This window comes from Syngnathoides biaculeatus, chromosome 6, assembly GCF_019802595.1.
Source record: "Syngnathoides biaculeatus isolate LvHL_M chromosome 6, ASM1980259v1, whole genome shotgun sequence".
Taxonomy (NCBI): domain Eukaryota; kingdom Metazoa; phylum Chordata; class Actinopteri; order Syngnathiformes; family Syngnathidae; genus Syngnathoides; species Syngnathoides biaculeatus.
In genome coordinates this window covers 13,990,371-14,016,957 of record NC_084645.1, presented here as the reverse complement: position 1 = coordinate 14,016,957, position 26,587 = coordinate 13,990,371, and the positions used below count along the sequence as shown (strand labels likewise).

At 39.7% G+C, this 26,587-nt stretch overlaps 1 protein-coding gene across 1 annotated transcript in view; it reads right to left on the bottom strand.

The window, feature by feature from the left end:
• The window catches only part of ldlrad3 (low density lipoprotein receptor class A domain containing 3), a 107,445-nt gene that overhangs the window by 63,984 nt on the left and 16,874 nt on the right, over positions 1 to 26,587 (bottom strand). The window contains exon 2 of the mRNA XM_061821876.1: positions 7,045 to 7,191. Within this exon, the coding sequence (XP_061677860.1) occupies positions 7,045 to 7,191 (147 nt within the window). The remainder of the gene's footprint in view (positions 1 to 7,044; positions 7,192 to 26,587) is intronic.

Sequence of the window (26,587 nt, the reverse complement as noted above, 5' to 3'; positions counted from 1 at the left end):
CAGATCCAATATGGGAAGATGATCGCTCATATTTGATTGGCAAAGTTTTACGCCGATGCCCTTCCCGAAGCAACCCTCTGCATTTATCCGGGCTTGGGTCCGGCCTCCAGATTGGACTGGCCCCCAAAGGGCTGCATTAAGGACACGAAGGAGGATGAAAAATGTTGGTCTGACTGTTGGTCCTGATGACATACCTGTGGAGGTATGGAAGCATTTTGGAGAGGTGGCTATGGTGTTTTTGACCAACTTCTTCAACAGAATTCTAGCGGGTGAGAAGACGGCAGAGGAATGAAGGAAAAGGTTGCTTGTGCCCATTTGCGTCTGTCCAAATGATGTACAGATTAGAGATAGTGCCACTAAAGAGACAGCAGGAAGTAGAGATGGAAGTGGCGGGAATTAAGACGAGACGAGGTTCTCTCTAGGAGTGATCAGGTTGGATAAAATTAGAAATTAGCTCACCAGAGAGACAGCCAAGGTTTGATGTTTTGGAAACATCCAAAGGAGAAAGTAAGTATATTGGTAGAAGAGCGATGAGGATGGTGCTGCCAGTTAAGAGAGCTAAAGGAAGAGCAGAAAGCAGGTTGATGGATGTAGTGAGCGAAGAGAAAGATCAAAGTTTGTGCTAGAGAAGAGGCAGGCGAGTTGCTAGGAAAAGGATGATATGCTGTGGTGACCCCTAAATGTGAGAAGTTGAAAGGAAAACAAAGAATAATTTGCCTTATTTGGTTTGTATACTAATATAATGCTGGATTCATTGATTTAAATATAAACAGCAAAAAATGTTGATAAAATGCTGCTCTCTTGGCATCATTAAGACATTACCAGCCAGGGAGGAAGCCCCTGCTTTAGTTTAAAATATCCAGAATAGCGCATGATACAATTTACAAACAAACAGCCTTTCATATCCTAGATGCACCATTTCAGTCTCATGGATGTACAAAAAGAGTGCTGCATTACTTTTTAAAAAAAAAAACATTTTTAGAAAAAAATGTTGTCCGTTTCTTGTCCTTTAATACGTGACCTGTTTACCTATGGGATGGAAAGGCTTGCACCGCTGAGTTTAACTTTCTGCGTGGAAAACAATGTAGGTCTGTAAATTGTATGGAAATATTCTGTGTCTAAGAAGATGACACATTCGTTCGGAACAGAAATTTCTTTGAAATGCAAATCCCCTTTCATGTCAGTCTCAACAGACAGCATTTGTGTCACCTTATGATCTCTTCTCATTGCATTATGAGTCCCGCCCAGTCACCCTAGCTGCCAATGCTTTTCATTTCTCCTCTTTTGCCTGCTCATGCCCTGCCCAGACAAGGGCAAAGAGGCTAATCCTGGCTCGGAGGCCCACTAGACTCAGTCAGCTTTACTTCTACACTTCTCTGTCAGAATCTATTTTGTCCCGCGCTGTCATTTGGCACCCTGAGTCTGTGGTCCTTTTGACCTCTTGTAAAATTTTGGAAATTAAACAAATATGAGCGTTCATCTGAGATTTTACGCTGTGGCAACCCCGAACAGGACAAGCCGAAAGAAAGGGATATTGATGTCTATCTCAAATGTGGAATTAATCTGGAACAATTTCCTGGGATTAAAAATGAATCTTGCGTCTATTGGCTCATCATTTCCTTTTTATACATACATACACTTTTAGTTATAAAACAAACTGTCTATTGAGTTAACCTGTCCAAAAGACTTGAAAATAATTTGGCTGATCACACATCACCGCAACAAACAAATGAAATTAATGGGAAGAAGGATTGACACATTTACTCTGTTCCGATGATCGATATGGTTTTCACTACTTTTATTATTCATTCTTGCATTTGTGTGTCTATTTTTAATCTCCATCTTCGACTTCAGGATAAGGTGCCCATTCCACTAGTGAAATGGGATCAATAATGTCATTTGACTCCAATCACCAATCAGACAAGACAGACACATACCTTGCACGTAACCTTTAACCCATATAATCAGCCCTCAAAGCCGGCTAATTGAAACAAAAACAAGAAAAAATGAGCAGTGTATTTGTATTTTGCATTAGTTTGCTTTGTGTGCTCGAACACAGGCCCTTGTTCCATCCAACCTGCCAAGTGGCACATTTTTCTCCTGTGAGATACATTAATACATCCTGCCTGGACGCAATGGCATCTGTTGCAAAGTCCCACTAAATCACAAATATCATTGGGTTTGTGCTAAAAAACTGTAATATCCTTTGAATTCTTCTTTACATATTTTCAATTAATAAGACAATATATGAGTAAACAATGCAACTGTTTGGCAAATGAAATTTAAGGTGTAGTTTATTTTTCAGTTTTAAAGCACAGACTACATCTATGACGACATGGTGGAACAACTCTTTTGACCTTTCGCCTCACAGTTCTGAGGACCGGGGCTCAAACCCTGACCCCGCCGGTGTGGAGGTTGCATGTTCTCGCCGTGCCTGTGTGGGTTTTCTCCAGGCACTCTGGTTTCCTCCTACATCCCAAAAACATGCACTAATTGAATACTATAAATTGCCCATAAGTGTGAATGTGAGAACAAATGGTTGTTTGTGTCTATTTGCCCTGTGATTGGCTGACGACCAGTTCAGCGTGTACCCCGCCTCCTGCCCAAAGATAGCTGGGATAGGCTCTCCCACCCCCGTGACTCTTCTTAGAATAAGCGGTTCAGAAAATGGATGGATGGATGGATAATAGATGGATGGACTACATGTATCTCTTACTGTCAAAACCCATTCAGTATATTCCATTAATAGATTAAAAATAGATTAAAAAGTGATAGAAAATTAAAACATACCCAAAAATGTATTCGTAGACGCTTTCCCAATACGGCAGAAACATAATGTATCTTTCTATGTTAGTTACATGTGAAAAGTATTGGAAAAGTTTCATCTACAAGTATATACCTGATCAGTGACAGAAACAATACTACACGTAAACCTGTATTGTGTTAAGTTTGAATAAATCACATTAATAAGTAATGTTAAATACTGTCTTTTTCTTCTTTTCCTTTCGGCTTGTCCTGTTAGGGGTCGCCACAGCGTGTCATCTTTTTTCATCTAAGCCTATCTCGTGCATCTTCTTCTTTAACACCCACTGTCCTCATATCCTCTCTCACAACATCCATCAACCTTTTCTTTGGTCTTCCTCTCGCTCTTTTGCCTGGCAGCTCCATCCTCAGCACCCTTCTACCAATATACTCACTCTATCGTCTTTGAACATGTCCAAACCATCTAAGTCTGCTCTCTCTAACCATGTCTCCAAACCATCCAGCTTTGGCTGTCCCTCTCATGAGCTTGTTTTTAATTCTATCCAGCCTGCTAACACCGAGGCCCCGTAGCTCAGTGGTTAGACCGCTAGTTTGGTAAACCAGGGGTTGTGGGTTCTTATCCCACTGGGGCCTCCACTCCCTGAGAAGGGTTGCGTCAGGAAGGGCATCCGGCGTAAAAATTGGGCCAAACATATATGTGCGTTCATCTGAGATGACACGCTGTGGCGACCCCAAAAGGGACAAGCTGAAGGAAACAGACAGAACCTGCTAACACCAAGCGAGAACCTCAGCATCTTCATTTCTGCTACCTCAAGTTCTGCTTCCTGCTGTTTCTTCAGTGCCACCATCTCTAATCCTTACATCATGGCTGGCCGCACCACTGTTTTACAAACTTTGCCCTTCATCCTAGCGGATCATTCTCCCTGCTTTCACTGCAGATCACAATATCATCTGCGAACATCATAGTCCAAGGGGATTCCAATCTAACCTCATCTGTCAGCCTATCCATTACCACTGCAAACAGGAAGGGGCTCAGCGCGGATCCCTGATACAGTCCCACTGCCACCTTAAATTCTTCTGACTCACCAACAAGCACACCTCACCACTGTTCTGCTGCCCTCATACATGTCCTGTACTATTCTAACGTATTTCTCCGCTACACCAGACTTGTGCATGCAGTACCACAGTTCCTCTGTTGGTACTCTGTGATGGAGTTTCTCTAGGTCTACAAAGATACAATGTAGCTCCTTCTGACCTTTTCTGTTCTTCTCCATGAGCATCCTAAAGGCAAATAATGCATCTGTGGTACTCTTTCTCGGCATGAAACCATACTGTTGCTCGCAGATACTTACTTCTGTCCTAAGTCTAGCCTCTACTACTCTTTCCCATAACTTTGTGTTGCTCATCATCTTTATTCCTCTATAGTTTCCAGAGCTCTGAACATCGCCTTTGTTCTTAAAAATGGGGACGAGCACACTTGTCCGCCATTCTTCTGGAATCTTCTCTCCTGGTAGTATTCTATTGAATAAGTTGGTCAGAAACGCCACAGTCATCTCTCCAAATTGCTTCCATACCTCCTCTGGTATGTCATTAGGACCAACTGTCTTTCCATTTTTCATTCTGTCCTGTGCCTTTCTAACTTCCCCGTGACTAATCATTGCCACTTCCTGGTCATTCAGGCTTGCCTCTTCAACTCTACCTTCTCTTCCATTCTCTTCATTCATTAACTTCTCAAAGTACTCTTTCCATCTACTTAGCACACTACTGGCATCAGTCAACATATTTCCATCGGTATCCTTAATCACCTTTACTTGTTGTACATCCTTCCCATCTCTATTCCTCTGTCTGGCCAACCTGTAGAGATCCTTTTCTTCTTCTTTTGTATCCAACCTAGTGCACATGTCGTCATATGCCTCTTGTTTAGCCTTCGTCACCTCTACTTTTGCCCTACGACACATTTCAATGTATTCCTTCCGCCTCTCCTCCGTCCTCTCCATGTCCCACTTCTTCTTCGCTAAATTCTTTCCTTGGATGATTTCTTGTATTTTGGGGTTCCACCACCAAGTCTCCTTCTCCTCTTTCCTACCAAAAGGCACCCCAAGTACTCTCCTAACCCTCTCTGAAAACCTTGGCAGTAGTATTCCAATCTTGCGGTAGCTCTTCCTGTCCATCTAGAGCCTGTCGCACCTCTTTCTGAAAGGCCGCACGGCATTCTTCCTTCCTCAACTCCACCATCTGCTCTACCTTTGTCTTCTTAATCTTCCTACCCGCTACCAAAGTCATCTGACACACCACCATCCTATGCTGTCGAGTTACACTCTCTCCCACCACAACCTTACAATCAGTAACCTCCTTCAGATTACATCGTCTGCACAAAATATAATCCATCTGCGTGCTCCTACCTCCGCTCTTGTATGTCACTCTATGTTCCTGTCTCTTCTGGAAATAAGTGTTTACCACTGCCAATTCTGTCCTTTTTGCAAAGTCCACCACCATCTGACCCTCAAAGTTCTTTTGCTGAATGTCGTACTTACCCATTACTTCTTCATCACCCCTGTTTCCTTCGCCAACATGTCCATTGAAATCTGCACCAATCACAACTCTCTCTCTCTCTCTCTGGGATGATCAGGACAACTTCGTCTAGTTCCTTCTAAAATTTCTCTTTCAACTCAAGGTCACATCCTACTTGTGGGGTATAGCCGCTAAACACATTATACACAATACCCTCAATTTCAAATTTCAGCCTCATCACTCGATCTGATACTCTTTTCACCTCCAAGACATTCTTAGCCAGCTGGTCCTTTAAAATAACCCCTACTCCATTTCTCTTCCCATCGACTCCATGGTAAAAGAATTTAAACGCTGCTAATAAGCTTCTAGCTTTACTCCCTTTCCACTTGCTCTCTTGGATGCACAAAACATCAACCTTGCTCCTCATCATCATCATGTCAACTAACTCCTGAGCTCTTCCTGTCATAGTCCCAACATTCAAAGTCCCAACACACAGTTGTAGGGACTGTGCATCCCTCTTCTTCTTCTGCCGATTAAGTCGCTTTCCTCCTCTTTTTTGTCTTCGACCTAGATTACCTGAAATTCTACCTACGCCTTGAAAATTAATAGTGCCGGGGGCGGGTGTAGTTAGCCCGGGCCACGACCTATCAGTTATGGAAGTCATTCACTCATTACCCACAACTTCAAACATAAGGTGCATTATTTTCCCCTGAGCACACATCCAAATTGATGTCAGGTGTAATGAGGTCTGCAGAGCCTCTCATGTTGCCCACTGCTGAGTTTTGGGTATTTTGTCAAGCAGTCACTTGATCATTTCCTTTGATTTTAGAGCTCTTTTGAATGTCATAGCAAAATTAACAAATAAAGAATGCATCCTACCTTTATTTATTCATTTATTAGCAATTAAACAGTACAGCAAACCAAGCCTTGCCTGTGTGGCATTTGCATGTTCTTCCTATATCCCAAAAACATGCATGGTAGGTTAACTGAAAACTCTAAACTGCCCATAGAATTTAATATGAGTGTGAATGGTTGTTTATTTTAGCCGTTAGTTAGGCTCCAGTAGACCCGCGATCCTAGAGACAATAAACAGTTCAGAAAATTGGTCGATGGCTAAACAGTGACGTTACAAAGCTTTTAGAGTAAATTTAGAGTTCTTTAATTTTCTATGTTTATGCAAGTTTTATTTTGCAAAAACGACTGATAACATGGACCAGTGTACATGTGGGAATATAAAAAACAAACATTTATAACTGGCTGTTTGTTTTAATGAGAGAACCACGAGGAAAACTGAAGAGGACATTCTGACAAGGCCAAAGCAGGCAAACTTAATTAATTAAGTGACAGAATGGGAGACAATTAAATGTGGTGTGCAAAACAAATCTCTGCAAGAGGGTCATGACTTTCTAAATGAAAAGAATCAGCTGTAAAGAACATTATAAGGAAAGACTCGGGTTTCAGTTGATCAGCTAAAAATTAAACATACAAACAGGTGAAAGAAATTATACTAGACTACCTGGAGAAAACACAACAACAGAAAAAACATCCAAACTCCACACAGCCCAAAGTCTATGATCGTTTTGTCTGCTAACCACTGCACCATCCGATAAACACACAATGACAAAAAATGTCTTTGTTGGTATTTTTAACACTTATATTACCATTTAACTATTAAATGGTCAAAATTAGGTGCGGTAATAAAATAATAGCAACAATTCCTTTCTTGAGGGGCAACATTGATAAAAACATGATACAATAAAATGGTCTTACGGCAGCCTTTCTCGTCACTCTTGTCAAAGCAATCGGGCAATCCATCACATTGCCATCCTCCTGGGACGCACTTTCCATCTCCACACATGAAATTTCCAGGGATGTTGCACTCTGTGGTGAAGTTATTCCCTGGAAGCAGCTGGCTCTCTGAAAACAAAAAAGCAAACACAAGACAATGAGATTCCAGACATTCCAGAAAAACATTCACCTACTTTAATTTGCATCTATGTTACTGTCAAACCAACAGTCAATATTAAATAATGTCCATTTGGTAAAAAAAAAGAAATAAATTAGAATGATCTTACAAAAGCCATTACATAAGAAGAGATTACAGACAATCTATTGCAAAAAGGCAGATATTTAAGCGCTTAGGATAGTTTCGCATATAAGCCGGGACTGTGTCTGGGGCATTTTACTGTGCTTAATGGGCATAAATGTGAAACATGGCCTTTTAGCTGAGATCCGACACCTTGGAGCAAGCAATAATGAGTGTCGCACTGACCAGGGGAGGGTGTTATGCTGCTCTGCTGAAAATAGGTTGTACGGCTGGTCAGCTTCATTGTGCTTAAAAGACCCAGAAGCTGTGCACGCTGCCAAGAGATTTGGGCCTTGAAACCATTGGTGACCGACTGGCATAACTAACTCTAATTGCAACAATGTGCAACAGTAAGCATTTCCTTGATGATTCCCCCAAATGAACCCTAAAACAAGTGAGTTAGCCTTGACCTCAATACTTTAAACTGATTACTATGACTCAAAACAAAAGTTCAATATTGTTGATGGCATGCTGCCATGATAGTATAGCACTAAGACACAGTACAGTACAAAAATTTACACTTAATAAAGGTCAAGTTTCATCCCTATAAACATTCTAAAATAGATATTGTAATAAAAAATATAAATAACATTATTCATTTCAATGTCTATACGAAAAAATAAATGTCAGTGGAGAGCGCGTCATCCAAAGTTGCAGAAGTGTCATTCTACGACATCCAAGTGGTCGCCATAGTGGCTGCATCCACTGTCCGTGACGTCACCCGGACATTTGCTAATGAAAACGTGCTTCACCCTACTATGGGAGACGAACACGCTCCTTCTGACACGGAACCTCTTTTCGAAAAGGAGAACACCACACAACTAAGGGAAATTACCGGGGCAATATTACACTATTGTTTTGAACCATATTCAGATGATATGCGATCACGGACAAACCGCCTCGCCGTCCGATCCACTTCCGCGGCGGAGATGAGCCATAGCTGCTCATCACAGCCGGCCAGTGTGGCTCATTTTCGGCGCCGAGGTGGCTTATCATGGAGCCGAGACGTGCTGCTTTAGGGGGTTGTTCATAGCCGCCACAGTACGCAAAGAACAACACCGTCGAGCCGGGGCGCTTTACTGCGTCGTCGCCGCACGCGACTGAGTGAGGCATTGTCGGCTGCGTTCTTCAGAGCTGCCGTCCACAAGCCCAATGCGCAGCCTTCGCTGAAGCCGTGACCGGTGAACGCGGCGCCTCAGCTGGTGTGGCTCATTTTTACCACTGTGGTGCCTTATAATGGAGCCAAGCCGTGCTGCTTTAGGGGCTTTTTCATAGCCGCCGCAGTACACGATGAACAACACGATCGAGCCGGGGCGCTTTACTGCATTGTCGTTTCACGCGGTTGAGTGAGGCATTGGTGATGCGTTCTTCAGAGCCGCCGTCGTTTGCGAGCCCGAAGAGCAGCCTTCGCTGGTGAAGCGACGCAGGAGCCCGACGCGCACATCGACACATTTCGTACGCGGATCTTTTAAGTTATGAGAGGCCGATTACGGTGTCCACCCCAAACTATTTTTTTTTTAGTAGCTGTATACATACCTACCCGTCATTTGGAACCCACGAAGCTCTCATCCTCTGCACCTGTGCAATCCATTTTTCACGACGAACCAGGTCTCTTGCAAACTTATGAAGGGTAAATCCATTCTCCCGAGTGTTCAAGCAATGTCCAGCAATGCAACAAGCCGGCATTTTGGCTAACACAAAGGAACAATGAGCTTCTGTCCTTTACGTGACTTCCTGCTTCTTCTCGAAAACAAATCCTTCGAGAGGATTTTCATTGCGGGAGTTACAAAAAGCTGTATACGTCAAAATCGTGTTTTGTGGTGAAGAAACGCATGGGCCCATATTGGCTGCCGTTTTTTTCACTATTAACATACTAAAAATCATCTATTTCATGACAGTGTCCCTCCAAGATAATGAAGTGCTATTCAAAGTCAATTATTTGGGGGTATTTTTGAAAGTTTAGAAAATAATGACTGCATTTGTTGGTGGGAACAAGCAGCTCTCACTAGGTCTCTAAAATGAAAAAACATTTTAGATATCAGAGAGAATTGTGGACAAAGTCTTAATTGTCTCTTGCAATTGAGAACAGAGTGTTGGAGAAACAAAGACAAACTTACTTGATAAACATGACAGGAAAGCATTGCAATTATAGGGATTTTGTGGAATATAAAAAAATTAATTAATGCAAAAAAATATGAACTGGCAGTTATGAAAAGGTGTAGAATTTTCCATTATGATTATTGTTTTCCAGTTACACTGTCAAAATATACTTTTGATGGATTCTTCAACGTTCAAACAATCTGGTCCACAATGCTCATTTGATGTGGTTGACTTTCAAAACAAGTTATCACACCCCAGTCCATTAAATTTTGAATGATTTAACTCTTGTACTGAAACCCTGCATACTTCTCATATGCCAAGAGTTCACTAGCAAAGTTAGAATCCCTGTATTTTTTTTTTCTAAGCTGCTAGGCTGTGTCTTAGTTGATTAACGGTGAGTTTCTCTTCCTTCTAGTTTATAAGGGCATTTTGGTTTAATGCACACAAAGATAGAAATTCAAATTAATTGCAATATTAATAGGGTCTGTAATTGTCATCCTAGCCTTAATTCTAAAATGCTGTTATCCATTCATGGTCTAATAATATGATAAAACAAAGAACCAATAAATTAGCTATTACACTTGATTGAATGAAAGCCCTAATAATATTGTATCTATGATTATGAATACATCAACAGAAACGAGCCATCGCCTGTTGCAAGGAACTATACAAAAGGACTACAAACGGTCCCCTGTTTGAGAGGCATCAAGAAAATTGAACAGGAGGTTTGGAGGCGTGAGAGAAAGCACAAAGAAATATTTGTGTTGCTGTGAATTTGAGAGGGGGCCAAAAAAGATCCCGTGTTTCCATGAGTCTCGAACACTGTCAGTAATAAATTCAGCAGTACCTCACAAGCATATTGTGAGTTCCTCTGTCTCACTGTACACCTTAACCACCTTATTCATGAACGCCAACAAAGTCCGTAGTGTTTAATCTATACGACTTGCAGGCCTTTACTTTTGAGTTAAATAAACCTGACCCCTCTCAGTTACAGACACTACTCTTTGCAGTTAACCAATTAACTCAATGAGTGAGGACAGTGAAATGCTTACAGGGGAACATTCAATGGAAATTTCATTAAACATGGCATCAAATTAATTTCTTCTCAAGCTTTGTGTAACGCACAGGACATGATACAGAATATGCTGTCAACAACTGTGGAGACACATTGCAGGTACAGACTCACTCGCAATATTCCAGGTATAGTACTTGGTGCTCCTGTTTGTGCGAATGTTAGTGACTCATATTCAGAAGGTTTAAATATCATCATAAGCTACAATATTCATTCTTACTCTGGTCACCGATGAAAATGTGACAAATTTTAAGCAAAATAGCATTAGTGGGGCTTCCTTATCGTTTCCTAACCACTGGTCAAAATGTACTTGTATTTTCATGGCAAAAATCTTCCAAATTGTGCATATGTTTTCATTACCGTTCACAGGTGGCACTGTAAAGAATAAGATGAAGGAAGACCTTAAAAAGCTGAACAAAAAAACATGTACACATATTTGTAAATAAGATGAACAAGTATGCTGGACACTCACACAACAGCAACTGAGGAGGGACACTTTTGGAAGGGGAACAAAAGGCAATTCACAAATCCTTTAACGGTGCAACGACAACGTATGGCTGTGAGCAACACCCGCGAAGCACGCTTGTTGGAAGTACGTCTACAGTACAATAAAATGAAAAAATTGTGGGAAGTGTTGTATGTGTTACATGGTAAAAGTAGTGCTGCCAGTTTGTCCCAGTGGGACAAGGATCACAAAAGTTGATTGTACATTACTAGCTAACTTAAACAGTAAGCCTGCAAATCAACAACTTGGTACAAAACAAGCATCCGTTTAAATGTATTGATAATGAAAAGGTATATGCCATTATTAGCCATGCTGCAAGATGTTAGTCCTATAGTAACAATGATAAAATCTCCGATTTGCATAATAATACAAATGCAAAAATTGATATCAAACTCCGTTCAGCTAAAATGTGAAGGAAGTGCTGGCGTTGTTACTGCAAATGAGTGTTCATTAATTATTCAGTGCCAATCGCAGTGATTTAATTGTCACAGACTGTGTTCACTTGCATGAACATATTAAAGTAGATAAGGGAACCAAAAATAGTATGCTCTTTTTCATCCTCAAGGTGTTTTGTTAAAGTTTTCTGGGGCAACAACAAATGCAGCAACAACAGCAACATTGTTTAATTCAATTAAAACTTAAATGTTTCTTTTTTTTTTTTTTTAATAGCCTAATATATTTGGAACTTTCAAATCTGAGTCACAGTCAAGTGATTGACTGATTTACGAAATTGAAAAATAGGCAGGATGTTTTAATCCTGAAATAATAAACCAATAATTCTGACTTTGTAACTTTTAATGTCATATAGTATATGCTTTTGCTGTCATGCTCAGAGTGTTTTGAATTTATATCTTGAGTATTAATTTTAGTAAAAGTGAAGCAGTGAGCTGGGGCAGTGTGTATGTATGTTTGTGTGTGTGTGTGTGTGTGTGCGCGCGTGTCTATGCATTAGTTTAGATCCGTGCATGTTTGCACGTGTGTACGTGTATGTGCGCGTGTGCGTGTGTGTGTGTGTGTCCAAAAAAGGAGATGTACTCTGTGCCCAAGAAGGGCTTTTTTCCTATCAACAACCCTGCCTATAAAAATCACAACCTTCTGAAGTAACAATACTTAAAACTCTGAGTGAAACTAAATCCAGAATTATTGTTAAATTTAGCTTTGAGCAACGACATGTGTGACAACTCACATTAGTTTTCATTCCATATGAAAATTTTAAAAAATGTTGAATCCCATTCCAGTCAATTTTGCATTTTTAATTGCAATATAAGTATTTTAAAGGAATTGCCAATTATTTAATATGTTCAAAGTGCAGGCAGTATGGGTTCCCACTCAGTGACCTTGTATGTGTCCTGCAACTGACTGGTGACCAGTTCAGGGTGTGGTCTGCCTTTCACCCGAAGTCAGCTAGGATAAGACTCCAGCACCCCATGACCCTAACCGGGATGAGCGGTGTTGAAAATGGATGGATATTTACCATGGGTACATATCATACAGTATAATAATATGACGACAGTCTTTTGAAAGTAACATCTTCGGAACCACAGCGCAACAAATGTTTTCTGGAAAGCCAAATCAAACAACCACCCGGAACAAATGTTAGCTTGCTGCCCCAGGAGTTACTTTTATTATTTGTATATACATTTTACACTGTACATAAGTACACATATATACTTGTATGTCTACATGTCATATTCTATTCATATATGTATCTATAAATATACTATATTTATATATGTATATAGAAATAAAATGTATTTATGTTATAGAAATACAATGTATTTATGTATACAGCACTGTGTCAGTGTCATAACACTAGTTGGAATATGACATGTGGCTGGTGTGTGTAAGTACAGTAATAGATATCGTATGGTATATTGTATCATATATCTCTAAGGTAAAAAATAATCAAAAATGTATTCACATGAAAATGGCCAGTGGTTCTAAAATGTTTGGGGACTGCTGCCTTTTTATAATATATATATTATATATTGGGCATTACTTGTTTATGTGTTTATCTATTTCGAGGATAGCCCTTTGCAGTGGCTCATCTAATTTTCAATGGAGTCCTTTCAACACACACACATAATCAGACGATACAAAATAAAATTCCATTCATCCATCTTCCTTATCTTGTTCAGGGTTGCGGTGCAATGCATATTCCGGCTGACTTTGGGCAAAAGACAAACTACAGTACGTGTTTAACCGGTCGCCAATGAAAGGCAGGGCACAGACACAGACAATGATTCGCACTCACATTGACACTGACACTGAGCGGGAACTGAATCCACGCTGCCCATACCAAAGTCAGGTTTGTGTATCACAACACCACAGTGTAGGGTTAGGGTTCCCAGTCATTCCCCTGCCTCTAACAGACACACAGTACCCTTTTCATGTGTACCAGGACCATGGATGGGCAAACTACAATCTGCAGGCCATATCTGGCCTACCAAAGATTGATATAAATCATTACTACATTCATTTGACGTTGTCTGCAAAGCTGACCGGTTCTTCCAGGTTGTGATGTAATGCCCGCTAGTTCCACCAGGTGGTACGTTCGGTGATACATTGACTTGAATTCGGGTGTTCTGTTTCTATACTGCTTCAGTTCTGAACATGTCAACCACCAGTAAACCAAAGGGAAAAAAGTCAACAGTGAATTCTGAACAGTGATTCTGCTACTTAAGGAAATCAGTGTAGTGATATATTAACTTCTCCATCAGACTAACGAGAATAGAATTACTAATGGGTTTCAGACAATTCTCAGCAAAGCATGAGTGCATGGTAAAGATATAAAGGGTCATTGCCATAACATTCACAGACATTTGTAGATTGTGTATGTTTTGTCTTTGTTTTAATTTCCACATAAAAAAACAATTGTATTGGCTTAAGTGTGCAATGCATTGTGGGTCATCCCGACAAGTGCTGTCATGAATCGGTCATGGATGTTAAGGACTGTCTCATCGAAGGATTTACAATACTTATCTTAAATATTTACAATGAAAATCAATCATACAATCAAAACAGCTTTCTAAACAATAGTACAATAATTGTAACAATAACCCGCATCCTTACGGACAGTTGTCTAGTTATGGAAAGTTTTAGTCGATAATCCAGGCTCATTGTAATCCGGATTCGAAATTCCATCAGTAGACCGTGATCTGGTCACCATCTTGGGTCTTTGCTTGATGCAACCAGGATTACACAACGTTTGTTGTTGCCTTTCTTTTCCCTTTTTTGGGAAACTCGTCTGTATTTATCCATGGTTTTTCGATCTAACAGTGAATCACCGTGTTTGTCTCTATCTCTCTTTCTTTCTCTCTCTCTCTTTCTCTCTCTATCTATCTATCTACCACACCCTTAAAACCCCTAATCTTCCTCTGACATGCTGATAAAGGTCTGATCTACTGTTAATTGATCATATTAAAATCCTTCTTCAGCTTAAGATACTTATTGTGGAGCTGCACTATAACCTCTATTACAATTTCATTTAAAAAAACAAACACTGAAAACACATTGATACATCTTTGGCACTAAATATAGCAGAGTGAAGTTTTTGTATTTGTACATGTGTTTGCATGAGAATGAAAAAAGTCTGCACATTGTAAATATTTATTGTGAATGGAAGGTTTTCTAGTTCCCCCCCATCCCCACGACTGACTGGACTGTACCATAAGAGTGTCCCTGCTGGCTAGCCTCAACGGCAGTGTTCATCGTTTCTGGCCTAACCGAGGTGGATGCACACGTCCACATGGGCTCCAACCTTTACTCCTTAGCAGGACTTTGTTGGCCAGCAATGTCGCCTGACACCAGGGTGGCAATGGATCTCGCCGGTTGCCAGGAAAATGTAAAGCTCGCTGTTTGTAAATCTCACCCGCCTGAGTCCCAGGCAAAGGAAGACCTACAGACCCTGTACCTGATGCGTAGCGGGTAGTTAAGGAAGTTCCTGAGGTGCGAAAGCCCCTTTTGCCTCTCAACTGTCTGTCAACCTTTCGTAGATGACTGTTGTTTGATAAAGCATTTGTCCCATGAAATTACGTTATTGTTTGGTGAGTTGATTCTCGAATTTAAAAAAAAAGTTCTACTTTTACAACTACAAACTCAACAACAGAAGGCCTGGGACATCTTAATTATAACCCAGATTTGCTAAACACTACCTCTACCATGCTTCCCTGCCTTGTTTGTATACAGTTTAAAAATTCCCAAAAATCTAATTTAATTTCTAATTTATGGCCCTCTACAACTCATTATTTCTCATTACAACTGATTCCTGAATTGTTTGGCATTATAAATAAAGCTAAGCAAGCATCTTACAGTAGGACTACATCACAGCCTGATCTGTCTGGTGCACAATGCTATCGTCCACCCACATCCTAAGTCTACCAGGTTGTACCAGCACTTCCCAATGGGTGTTCGTGTCCTGCTTATCAAAGGGCTATTTGCAGCTTTTGCAAAAGCAAGCTACAGGCTTTTACAACTTATTTTTGAGTAGAAGCGCATGTTGACAGGTAAGATTGATGCTTAGTACTTGAATCGTATATGTTTTGTTGACCTCAAGGAAGGAATTTAGTTTGGATCAATGTTCCCTCAAAGCTGTGCATGTGCGCAATTGGGCACTGCTGATGTGGTCTCTGCACATAGACATTTTGCCCTGCGCACAAAAAAAAAAAAAAAAACCTAAATTGAAAGTATACCATAAACTATTCAGTTTGTGCCATTTTGCAATGTGATTCAATGAGTGAGGGATGACTGGCTGCTACATGCAATGGCACAATTCACATAAGTGCTGTAATGCCCTCAGTAATGGGCAATGAGTCACCACTGGGTTCTTTTAGTTGCTTTTCATTTAACACTTTGGCAGCACACCTAACTTTTGCTAACAATGAGCTGCTACTCATGCAGATTCACTCTCCCGCCTAGTTGACCTTACGCCGGCCCCCTCCACTCTTAAAGGAGTACACTCAAATTACACATATTACAGTACTTACTCGCCCCATCGATGCGGTTTACAATGACAATGTCCTTATGCGCAACCCACCACCAGTGCTTTAGTCACCAAAGCAGGAAACGTAGAGCAAAGACAAGCTAGACGATAATAATGGCATAAGTAAGAAAAAGAAATGCTGTCATTTTAAGATGCAATAACTGACGCAGTATGTGCTAATAGAAGAAAATGCGGTGAAACTGCATGAGATTTTCTCTTTTTCAAGTGAGAGAGATCTGGTCTAAAAAGTGCAATATGAAGCAAATGTAGAAAGTGGAGGATGAGATGGTGTGTAATGTTAACATTCCACATTGGCACACTCACATCAAGGATGAAAGCACAGGCAATACAGTGCACAAAAAGCTAATTCTGTATTTTAATTAGGTGGAGAAAAATAACCTTAAAACTGTTTGGGACCGTCATTCAGGTGTCAGCATGCATTGCAAAAGATTGTACCAACAATAATCCAGTTTTACACCAAGAAAAACAGATGGTAAAATAATTTGGAATTTGAAAAAAAAATGAATAAAGTTGCGGCACGTGGAACAACTGGTTAGATCGTGGGCTTCACCGTTCTGAGGACCAGGGCTCAAATCAAAGCCCCGCCTGTGTGTAGTTTGCATGTTCTCCCCGTTCATGCGGGGTTTTGTCCAGGCACCTGGGTTTCGTTCGACATCCCAAAAACATGGATTCAATGGAGACCCTAAATTGCCCCTAGGTGTGATTGTGTGCGCGGCTGTTGTCTCTTTCTATGTAACGTGGGATTGGCTGTGCAACCAGTTCAGGGTGTACCCCACCTCCTGCCCGATGACAGCTAGGATAGGCTACAGCACTCCCACGACCCTTATGAGGATAAGTGGATTGGAAAATTGATGGATAAAGTTGGAAGCCACGTTTCAATTTATAGTTCATAGTTGACTTGGTTGGGTTAGCAATGTATTTTTTTGTTTTATTGTAAGTTTGCAAAAAATAAAAATAAAATTGTCCTTAAAAGTGTTCCGTTGGTAATGTAAATGCTGTAATCTCAATCTTTTAATAAATCATGTAACTTCAATGGATGACACTAACCTGATCATAGTGTACATGTCTGATGTTGCTCATAGCGGTCAAAGGGAGCTTTCAGGGGCTAGGTAGTTTTGCTCATAAACATAAAAACGTGTAAATAATTAGAGGGAACATTGGTTCGGATAGAAATGTGCATGTTTACTATTGTTAGGAAACACAAGTAACATATTGCTCGAGTGATTCACCCTTTAAAACTAGGGCTTCTTTAAACAACATTATGTACATTTGACAATGTAGACCTTCAGAAAAAAATATGTATTTTTTATGGAATAAACTAGTTTTTCCAGCAGTAAAAACGATAAACAGAAAAACCCAAACAGACCACACAATGAGCCTGTCCCACATTTGTTTAAATTAAATATGCATCATGAGGTTGACTTAATGTGTCGATGGCATCTGTTGCCTTCATAAAAATGCAAAAACAAAAACAACAACAACAAAAATCAATTCAACACAGTGAGTGGTTGGAAAGTTGCTGTTTTCTTTTCCTTCCATTTATTTATTTTTTTTACAGACAGCAATGCAGGTAACTCTTCATTTGCAATCTCTGCTGGTAGGGACTGTCTGCCTTCCAAAGCTCAATTGCTTTCTACTACCAAAGGGTTCACGGATAACTGATACATCCACATAAAATCAAAAGACCTCTTTCACTAACAATTTTCACATGTTCAATATTTCAACATTCACAACATTCAAGAAGTATGCCAAAATGGAAAAAAATCTTACCTGTTGAACTTTAAACTCAGAATTATACATTACTTTTTGGCGCAATTTGGGGACTTTTGTTCTCCAAGTCAATGAACAATTAAGCACAATCACTATGAATAATTAACATGCTTTTTCTTTGAGTTAAGTTGAGTTTAGAATCAGAGCTATTATTTAATTTAATTTACTCACCACGTAACCAGAGGTGGGGGAGAACTCAAATACCATCTTAAAAGGCTCCAATTTGATAAAGAGGCTAGATTATTGATAGACACTCTTCGGGCAGAAATAGTACAATCATAACGAACTTGAATTTTTGAACAACTTGGATGGTTGGAATATAAAGCATTTTGAAAAACATTCTACCCAGTCTCACTTTGCATACAGCATCACATATTTAAATTTGCAGTACTTCATAAACCATCAAACACATTTAATGCTAAAATGCAAAGTGAGTATTGGGCTCCTAAACTCTAACTTGCTGAATTAAATTCCCACCCAAAATACACAGGACAGTCCAAATATTCAAACCCCAATTCCAAAAGAATTGGGATATTGTTTAAATTGTACCATATTTTCACAACTATAAGACACACTTAAAAGTCTTAAATTTTCTTCAAAATGGAGGGAGCACCTTATATGTGAACCAAAATTTGTAACTAACTAGGAGCATTTCCTGCTGACACGCTAGTTATGTAAAAGCAGATGTGTGAGAGGACAGAATGCGGACATTACAGGCAGAAATGTGGGAGTGGGAGAGGACGTTAAAGGCACGCCCCCCAGAAGGTATATAATTCCGATGTGCTAAATAACGTCCCTAGGGCAGAGGACCCACAAAAATGGCACTAACGAAGATACACGCTTATAAAGCACAATTTAAATTGCAAGCTTTCAGTCACACGGAGAAACATTGGAATCAAGTAGCCATGAGAGAATTCGAGATCAATATATCTGTGGTGCTAAAGTTGAAGAAGCAGTAAAACGTGCTTCGCCATGTCAAGAAGACAAAGCTGAGTTTCCGCGGAAACAAGCCAAGGTGGCCTGAGTTGGAAGAACAATTCGAGCAATGGATTACTGATCAAAGAACAAACAATCGCCGTAAAAAAAAAACAAGCACAGCAAATGAACTCGTAGCTTGCTATTATTCCAGGAGGCTTGGGGAAGCAACTTCATTCAGTGGACATCGGTGTAAACAGGATGTATAAAGTAAAGTTGCGAGTGGCGTGGGAGAGATGGATGACAAATGGCGAACACAGCTTTATTATGTCTGAGAGGCAGTATCGGGCGAGATACGCCACAATTTGTGAATGGATTGTCGATGCTTGGGCTAACGTGTCTGCTGCCACTGTTGTTTGAAAAGCCGGCATTATATCTGAGGACCCACACGCCAACAAGACTGACAATAACAATGACGAGAGGGAACCTGGCCTGTTTGATGGAGAACTTGCCCAGCTATTCATTTGGGATACAGAAGATGAGGACTTGGATGGATTTGTGGATGAGGATTAATCAAAAAATAACATGAATAGGGATATTGTTAAATACTTCAATAAAGTAAAACTCACTTTTGCTCCCGGTGTCTTTTTAAATAGCGTGCATGCATGCTACGGTATGTTTTAATGTAGTGTTGCTCAACAGCTATATGCTTTGGGGCGCTAAACATGAAAATAGCGTTTGAAGTACATGTTTTGTGTCAATCATTATATTATTAATAATTTAATTGATATATAATTATTATATCCTTGCTGATCGTTTTGGTTGTTTTGTTTTCTGCTGGTTGTGCTGTTCTGTTTGCTGTGGTGTAACTTTACTGGTTTGGTGTGACACCGTGAGTAAGGTTGGGATATTCACTAGTGACTGGCTTTCACTGGTCGTTGTGTGGAAAAAAATTATAAGCTTGTTCTTCTGATTACAAAAATGAAGAATGAATGAATGAAAAAATGAAACAAAGTAAAAGTAAAGAGAATAGTTTAGCACTGTACATTTCCATATGGAAATTTTTAACATTGAAAAAAAAACAATTAATAGGATTTCGGAATGGCTCACGAGAAATACAATGACAATCATCAAGTTGGAAATTCAACCCTGAGTTAGAAAAGGGGTACTCATCTTTGTCTACATCCAATGACTACAAGTACCATCAAGTTAGTGGGTTCGGATTTTGACACCTACTGTATTTGTACAAAATGTAGCTAATAAAAGATATTGGCACTGCAAGGTCCCACAATGCAGCACGCAGCTTATCCCATGCATTTGGCTCTATGTGAAGGCCAAATTGGACTGGAAGTTTTGGAAATGCAGTACATAATAATAAAAACTCAAGTATACATTCATGTCTACACTTGTCTATTTTAATAACTATAAATGTCTGAGTCTGCAGGCGCAGTGAAGAATCTGTGACTGTCTGCAGAGGTCAGTTAAGGAGGAATCTATCATGCTCCATCATAATCTGTTGCTGTGCTGATCCGTTCCTTCAGGGCAGATGAGCTTCGGATCCACAGCGAACATAGTACGGATTAGAAGCCCATGACGGTCAAATGTGACGTTAACCTCCTTGACTGATTTTGACTCAATCACGGGGTTTTCAGACAACTTGCAACTCAACAATTTACAAATGTGTAAATATTGACTGCATGATTTATTTCTGGAAGATGTCTGTATCAAACTATGAAATGAGTGAAGTAAATACATTATAGCCTTCCAAGAAAATACTGTTGTCCATTGTAGTTCAGGAGAGTTCGAATGAGTAAGAAACGTTTTTTTATGGCTGTCTGATTAACAGTGTTTCCGGTTGTATTTTACAAGCAAAGTCCTGCCTACAATTTTAGGCACATCAAATTACTACTGTGTTCTAAATTAAAGGTAAAAAAAGATGAGCTTTTACTTTTTGGGGAAGTTGTCCATATGTTTTTTTTCTAGTCCATGGTAAATAACTGATATAAATAGGTTTGATCATAAGTTTCCAAGTTTCCATTTTTACTATTATGATTTGTTTGATTTCACACATAATGGGGGGCCAGGCACTCTACAGACAAATAATTGTATGGAAACATTTTTCTGAAAAGACTTTTTAAGGATTGTGTTTTAAAAAAAACAGTTTTAAATAATATGTACATTTTCTATCAGTGAAAGGGGGAGAGATTTTCTTTTAAGGTCACTTCACCCAGGCATACACTCACAGGGGTCAGGAATCTTTTGGAAACTGATCTACTTGTTGAGTACTTCTTTGGGGGCGATTGGGGGTAGCGTACATCATCTTCTCATCATCACTAGTCCGTCTCTACATTGCTACGGTTTGGTCAGACACTATAGTGGTGCTTGTTGTTGTTATTGTTTTAACATTTTCATTTCCAGATTTTGATTTAAAAAGAGAGCAAAAAAAATATTAGGTGCAACTCACTTTTAAGTGGAAGTTTTTTTTTTTTTTTTTAAGAATAGGAGCACAAAAACAATGTTAACACATTTAATTGATAAGCTTTTTTTAGAACAGGGCTGGGAGATACTGGTCTTTGAGGCTACCTGTTGGCCACGAGCAACATGTTGGTGATCTCTGGTTTGTAACCAAGTGGATATAGAGCCATTTCTTTTGCATATTAACTACCACCTATTCACCCTATAACAGTATCCCTGCCAGCATAGTTCCTTTAATGATCCATTCAACACAGATTATTTTCAATCCATTCACTGAGCAGCATTTCACTTCCCTAAGAATGGCTATACAACAATGAATGGATCTTGAATTCTCTAAACAATATTGTCAAAAAACACATTTCACACGAGCTAAACTGATGCATTATTAGTGTAAGTAAGCATGCAATTATACTCTACTAATTACTGGGACTTTGACTGTCTGTCCTGTTACGTTGCTATAATGGTAGCAATCTGCATCTGTAAATTATTTCTGGAATTTATGTACGTACAGAATACCTATTGTATATGTGTGGCCTATCAACACCTAGTGTGTCCTCTAAGCAATGCTTTAATACCGGTGGCTGTCAAAGATGTATGACAATCATGATCAAGATTAATTATGCATGAGGCCATTTAGCAATCAGATTGCAATTAACACAGCATTGTCATCACCACATGCATTGGACAACTCAGTGTGGGAGATAACATGCTGGATGGCCATCCATCATCTATGCCCCTTAACCTGAGTAAGGTGGCGAGGGAGGTACAACCGATTCCAGCTGATTTAGGGTGAAAAGTGGGTACACCATGGACAAATAAGGAGTCAATCAACCACAGAAGCATCATACTCTGTTGTGTGTTGTCCACTTGAAATTTCACCAAATATGACAGTCGTGCTTGGTTTAAATCACGAGGAGCCCCATATACAGTACACGGGATCAGCTGCCTTCACTGTTTTTTAAGGCAACTGTATGTCAGGACCCAAAATGGGTAGGCAATTTTCAGGGTAAGATTTGAAAAATGTGTTGCCTGTCAAGCAGAAAGGGATAGACTGGGACAAAAAAAAAAAAAATGAATAGGCCCTGGCATTTTTGATTTAGACTGGCCCCTCATGGTTACCGGATCACAATGAGTATGAACATATGTACTGTTCCCAGAAAGAGTGTATTTTATTATAATGCTGCCCTTCCTCTACTCGACAGTTACACTTAGACTTTATAAAGTGGTAAAGTGAAAAAAATGTAAACCATAAATAAATAGCGAAAAACTACTTGGACGTTCCTGGAAAACATGGTGCAACATGCTAACTTGCTGAAACATGAAAATGGAACTATATATAACTATATACCGACATTATTAAAAAAAAAAAAAAAACAACAAGCACTTTTGACCTTTTGTCTGATGATAAATGTACAGTTGACACTACTGTGGAAAGGAAATTAGAAAATTTACTCAGCATTTATAGTTATATCTCCTGAGGTAGATGCTGTTTTAAACTTAATGTATCATCAACATCCTACTGAATACCAGACATTTACCGTATTTTCCGGACTATACATAGCTCTGGAGTACAAGTCAAACCAGCCATAAAATCCATAAAAAAAAGAAAAAAACACATATAAATCGCATTCGAGTATAAGTCCCATTTTGGGGGGAAATTTATTTGATAAAATCCAACACCAAGAACAGACATGTCATTTAAAATTTTAATGATGAACAATTTAAAATAAAAATAGAATAGAGACAACAACAGGCTGAACGGTATGCTTACATTACATGACACAACGGAGAACGTGCCTGATATGTTAACATAACATATTAAGAGTTATTCCGATAACTATAGCATACATAACATACAAACCATCCGTGTCACTCCGAATACCTGGTAACTAAAATCTAATGTAATCTTCATCCCCTGTGTAATTTCTAAACAAGTCCGCCAAATCCAGAGGTAGACAACGTACCGCTTCCTCTTCTACGTCGCTTACGTCAAATTCATAGTCAGTTGCAGTTACAACTAGCCTATTCCAGCCTTTCTGAATCCCGACAAGATGGTTTGGTTGTCACGGAATCCCATACTTTGTCGAGCCATCCAATGACTTCCCGGAAAATTGCATGGCGGATTCATCCAGAAGCTGTCCTCTCGCAATAATGCAGAGATAGTTTGTCCTAGTGAGGTTGCTGTCGTCCCCAGGCTTCGGGTCAAACGCCGATAGTGTCTGAACAACTACGTAATTATGGAAACACTTTTGACAAAGGTCTCTCAAAGAAAAAAAAATATGAGTACCGAAGTTTTCAACAAGAATGGAAAGCCTTTTTGGAGAGGGAGGGTTTTGCTGTGTGTCTACATTCACAGATGGGAAGTATGCCAAAGCATTCGTCCTCGATGTTGCACAGGTGTGACAGAAGAATTTAATGTGGAGGTGGGACTGCATCAGGGATCAGCTCTGAACCCCTTCATGTTTGGTGTGGTAATGGATAGGCTGACAGATGAGGTTAGACTGGAATCCCCTTGGACCAAAATAATTGCAGATGATATTGTGATATGCAGTGAAAGCAGGGAGCAGGTGGAGGAACAATTAGAAAGATGGAGCCATGCACTGGAAAGGAGAGGAATGAAGATTAGCCGAAGTAAAACAGAACATATGTGCGTGAATGAGATAGGTGGAGGGGGAAGTGTGAAGCTACAGGGAGAAGAGATAGCGAGGGTGGACGACTTCAAATAATTGGGGTCAACAATACAGAGCAATGGTGACAGTGGTAAGGAAGTGAAGAAACTGGTCCAAGCAGGTTGGAACAGCTGGCAGAACGTGTCTGGTGAGTCATGTGACAGAAGAGTCTCTGCTAGGATGAAGGGCGAAGTTTATAAAACAGTGGTGAGGCCAGCTATGATGTTGGAATTTGAGATGGTGGCACTGAAGAAACAACAGGAGGCAGAACTGGAGGTGACAGAAAGGAAGATGTTGAGGTTCTCACTTGAAGTGAGCAGGTTGGATAGGATTAGAAAAGAGCTCATTAGAGGGACAGTCAAACTTGGTGTTTTGGAGACAAGGTTCGAGAGAGCAGACTTTGATGGTTTGGACATGTCCAGAGGCAAGAGAGTGACTATATTGGTAGAAGGGTGCTGAGGATGGAGCTGCCAGGCAAAAGAGCGAGAGGAAGACCAAAGAAAAGGTTGATGGATGTTGTGAGGGAAGACATGAGGACAGTGGGGGTTTGAGAGGAAGATGCACGAGATACTACGCTGCGGCGACCCCTAACGGGACAAGCCGAAAAGAAAAGAAGAAGAAGAAGAAAATGTATTACGGGTTACATTTACATTTACATTTTGATGGGGAAAAAAACTCCATTAAAATATGAAATTTGGTTGATTTCATAATCTAACAGTCCTACATACTTTATTTCTTAAATTCAGGGGAAATCTGCTTTAACATACTGTCTGAGTGGTACGACACTGGATGCATTGCCAAAATATCAGTCAAAAATACCGTCAGCAGCTTAAGTGCCTGCCATAGTGTCTATGAGACAACAAAACAGCCAAAGCCTGCTGATGATTGGAACAGCAGGTTGGCTCGTAACTCAAACTAGGGAGCAAAAACAACACGGGAGACAAATACAGTGCTCTTCCTCTGTTGAAGTGCACATTTAATGACAATAGAGTGCAGAAACTAAGCGTTTAGGCAGAGCCAACTGGTGCTAATGTGTTAAAGTGTATGTCACGACCCAATGCCCCTTTTTGCTCATATTATACAGTTTTTATGCTTAATATGAATCTTAAATCCATTATGAAGGAAACATTTTTATTTTTGATTATCTGCAACAAATGATCGCACATAGCTGTATCCGCCGGAAAAGGATGGAAACGTCGCGGAAAAAGCCGATCAGGGGCGTGACAGACAACGTTGTGACAAAAACATGGATCCCGTAGGAATACACTGTAAGAACAACGATGAATTTTACGATAATTCGAGCGATAAACATTATTCTGCAGGTTCCCACAAAGACGTGAGGAATACAAGCATTATGAAGGCATTTAAGGTTATCAATTTGACCCAGTTAGACAGCACCTATGTTCGAATTCAGACAAAGTAAGTGGCGACGAAAAAGCCGACACAGCAGTTAGATCCATCGTGGAGGACATGCCTCGTGTTGGAAATATCGACTGGTAAGCGTTTGTGAAGTTCTTGTTCGGTTTATTTAGTCATAAAATGATCAATAGTAAAGGCTTTAAAATCCTGAATCTATATACAAAGTTTTCGGTCTTGTTTTGAAATCATGCAAGTGCCGTCTATTGAGTGATTTGGTACGCGACGACCACGACAACTACTTTGTGTATAAAATGCTTATTATTGCACCAAAACACACAGAAGCCGATAACGTAGTCTAACTTTGTATATTTTCACAAATGAGAATTTTAATGAACGTAATTAATTAAAAATGTTGCCACGTTTATTTGAGAGCTATAGCTGGTCATAACTTACTTCACCATATATATAATTTCACGTGGTAAACCGATGCCATAACCAGACAGTTCCCAGACCCGTCCAAACCCCATTTTTGTCACAATTTTCCCAAGATGTCATGAGCAGAACCGCAAAACTTTAAGATGAAAGCCAGTATCCTGTCCTTTTGTTTGGGCACTAAATTCATGAAATACAATTGACTCTCATCTTATAGTCGTTCTAAAACATGCCATCCCATCCCAGATTTTGTGACGTCAGAGGCCCACCCACTAAATGCGTCGTAGTCTGCCCACTTAATGGTGCGGTTTTAATTGTCTTTTTTTTCCGTTTTAAATGTTTTATATCTTTGTTTTCAATTGCCTTTAATCATTAATCAGCCATTAAGCACATTGAGTTACCTCGTGTATGAAATGGGTGATACAAATAAATTTGCTTTGGTCTGTTTTGGTAAAATGAGTCGTTTTGCAGGTAAGAGAAACTAGGGCAAAGTTTGCGGACTTTAATCCATAAACACTTATATTTTTTGGTAAAAACATCGAACAGGATATGCATTTTATATTTTATAACAGTTGAACATATATTTTCATCTAGATAAAATAATTTGCATTAGAAATTACACATTCCATACACTTTAATAGTAGGGATAAAACAAGCTTCAACTCGTTGACACAATTGTTACAGCAACTTTACAAAAAACGGTTCACCTTGGCGTATTTGTGCTAAGCTTGTACTGAAAATCTGCAGGTTTACAGGTGAAGAATATTGTATAAATACAATTCAGCACATAAAATAAAAAATATTGTGGCGATTGTTCTATTTTCAAGGTTGACATATGTAATAATAGAAATATGTACTGTATATGTAAAGATGTATAGTACATCTACATTTTACGGTTACTTGCAATTTAGTGATATTAAGCTAAAAG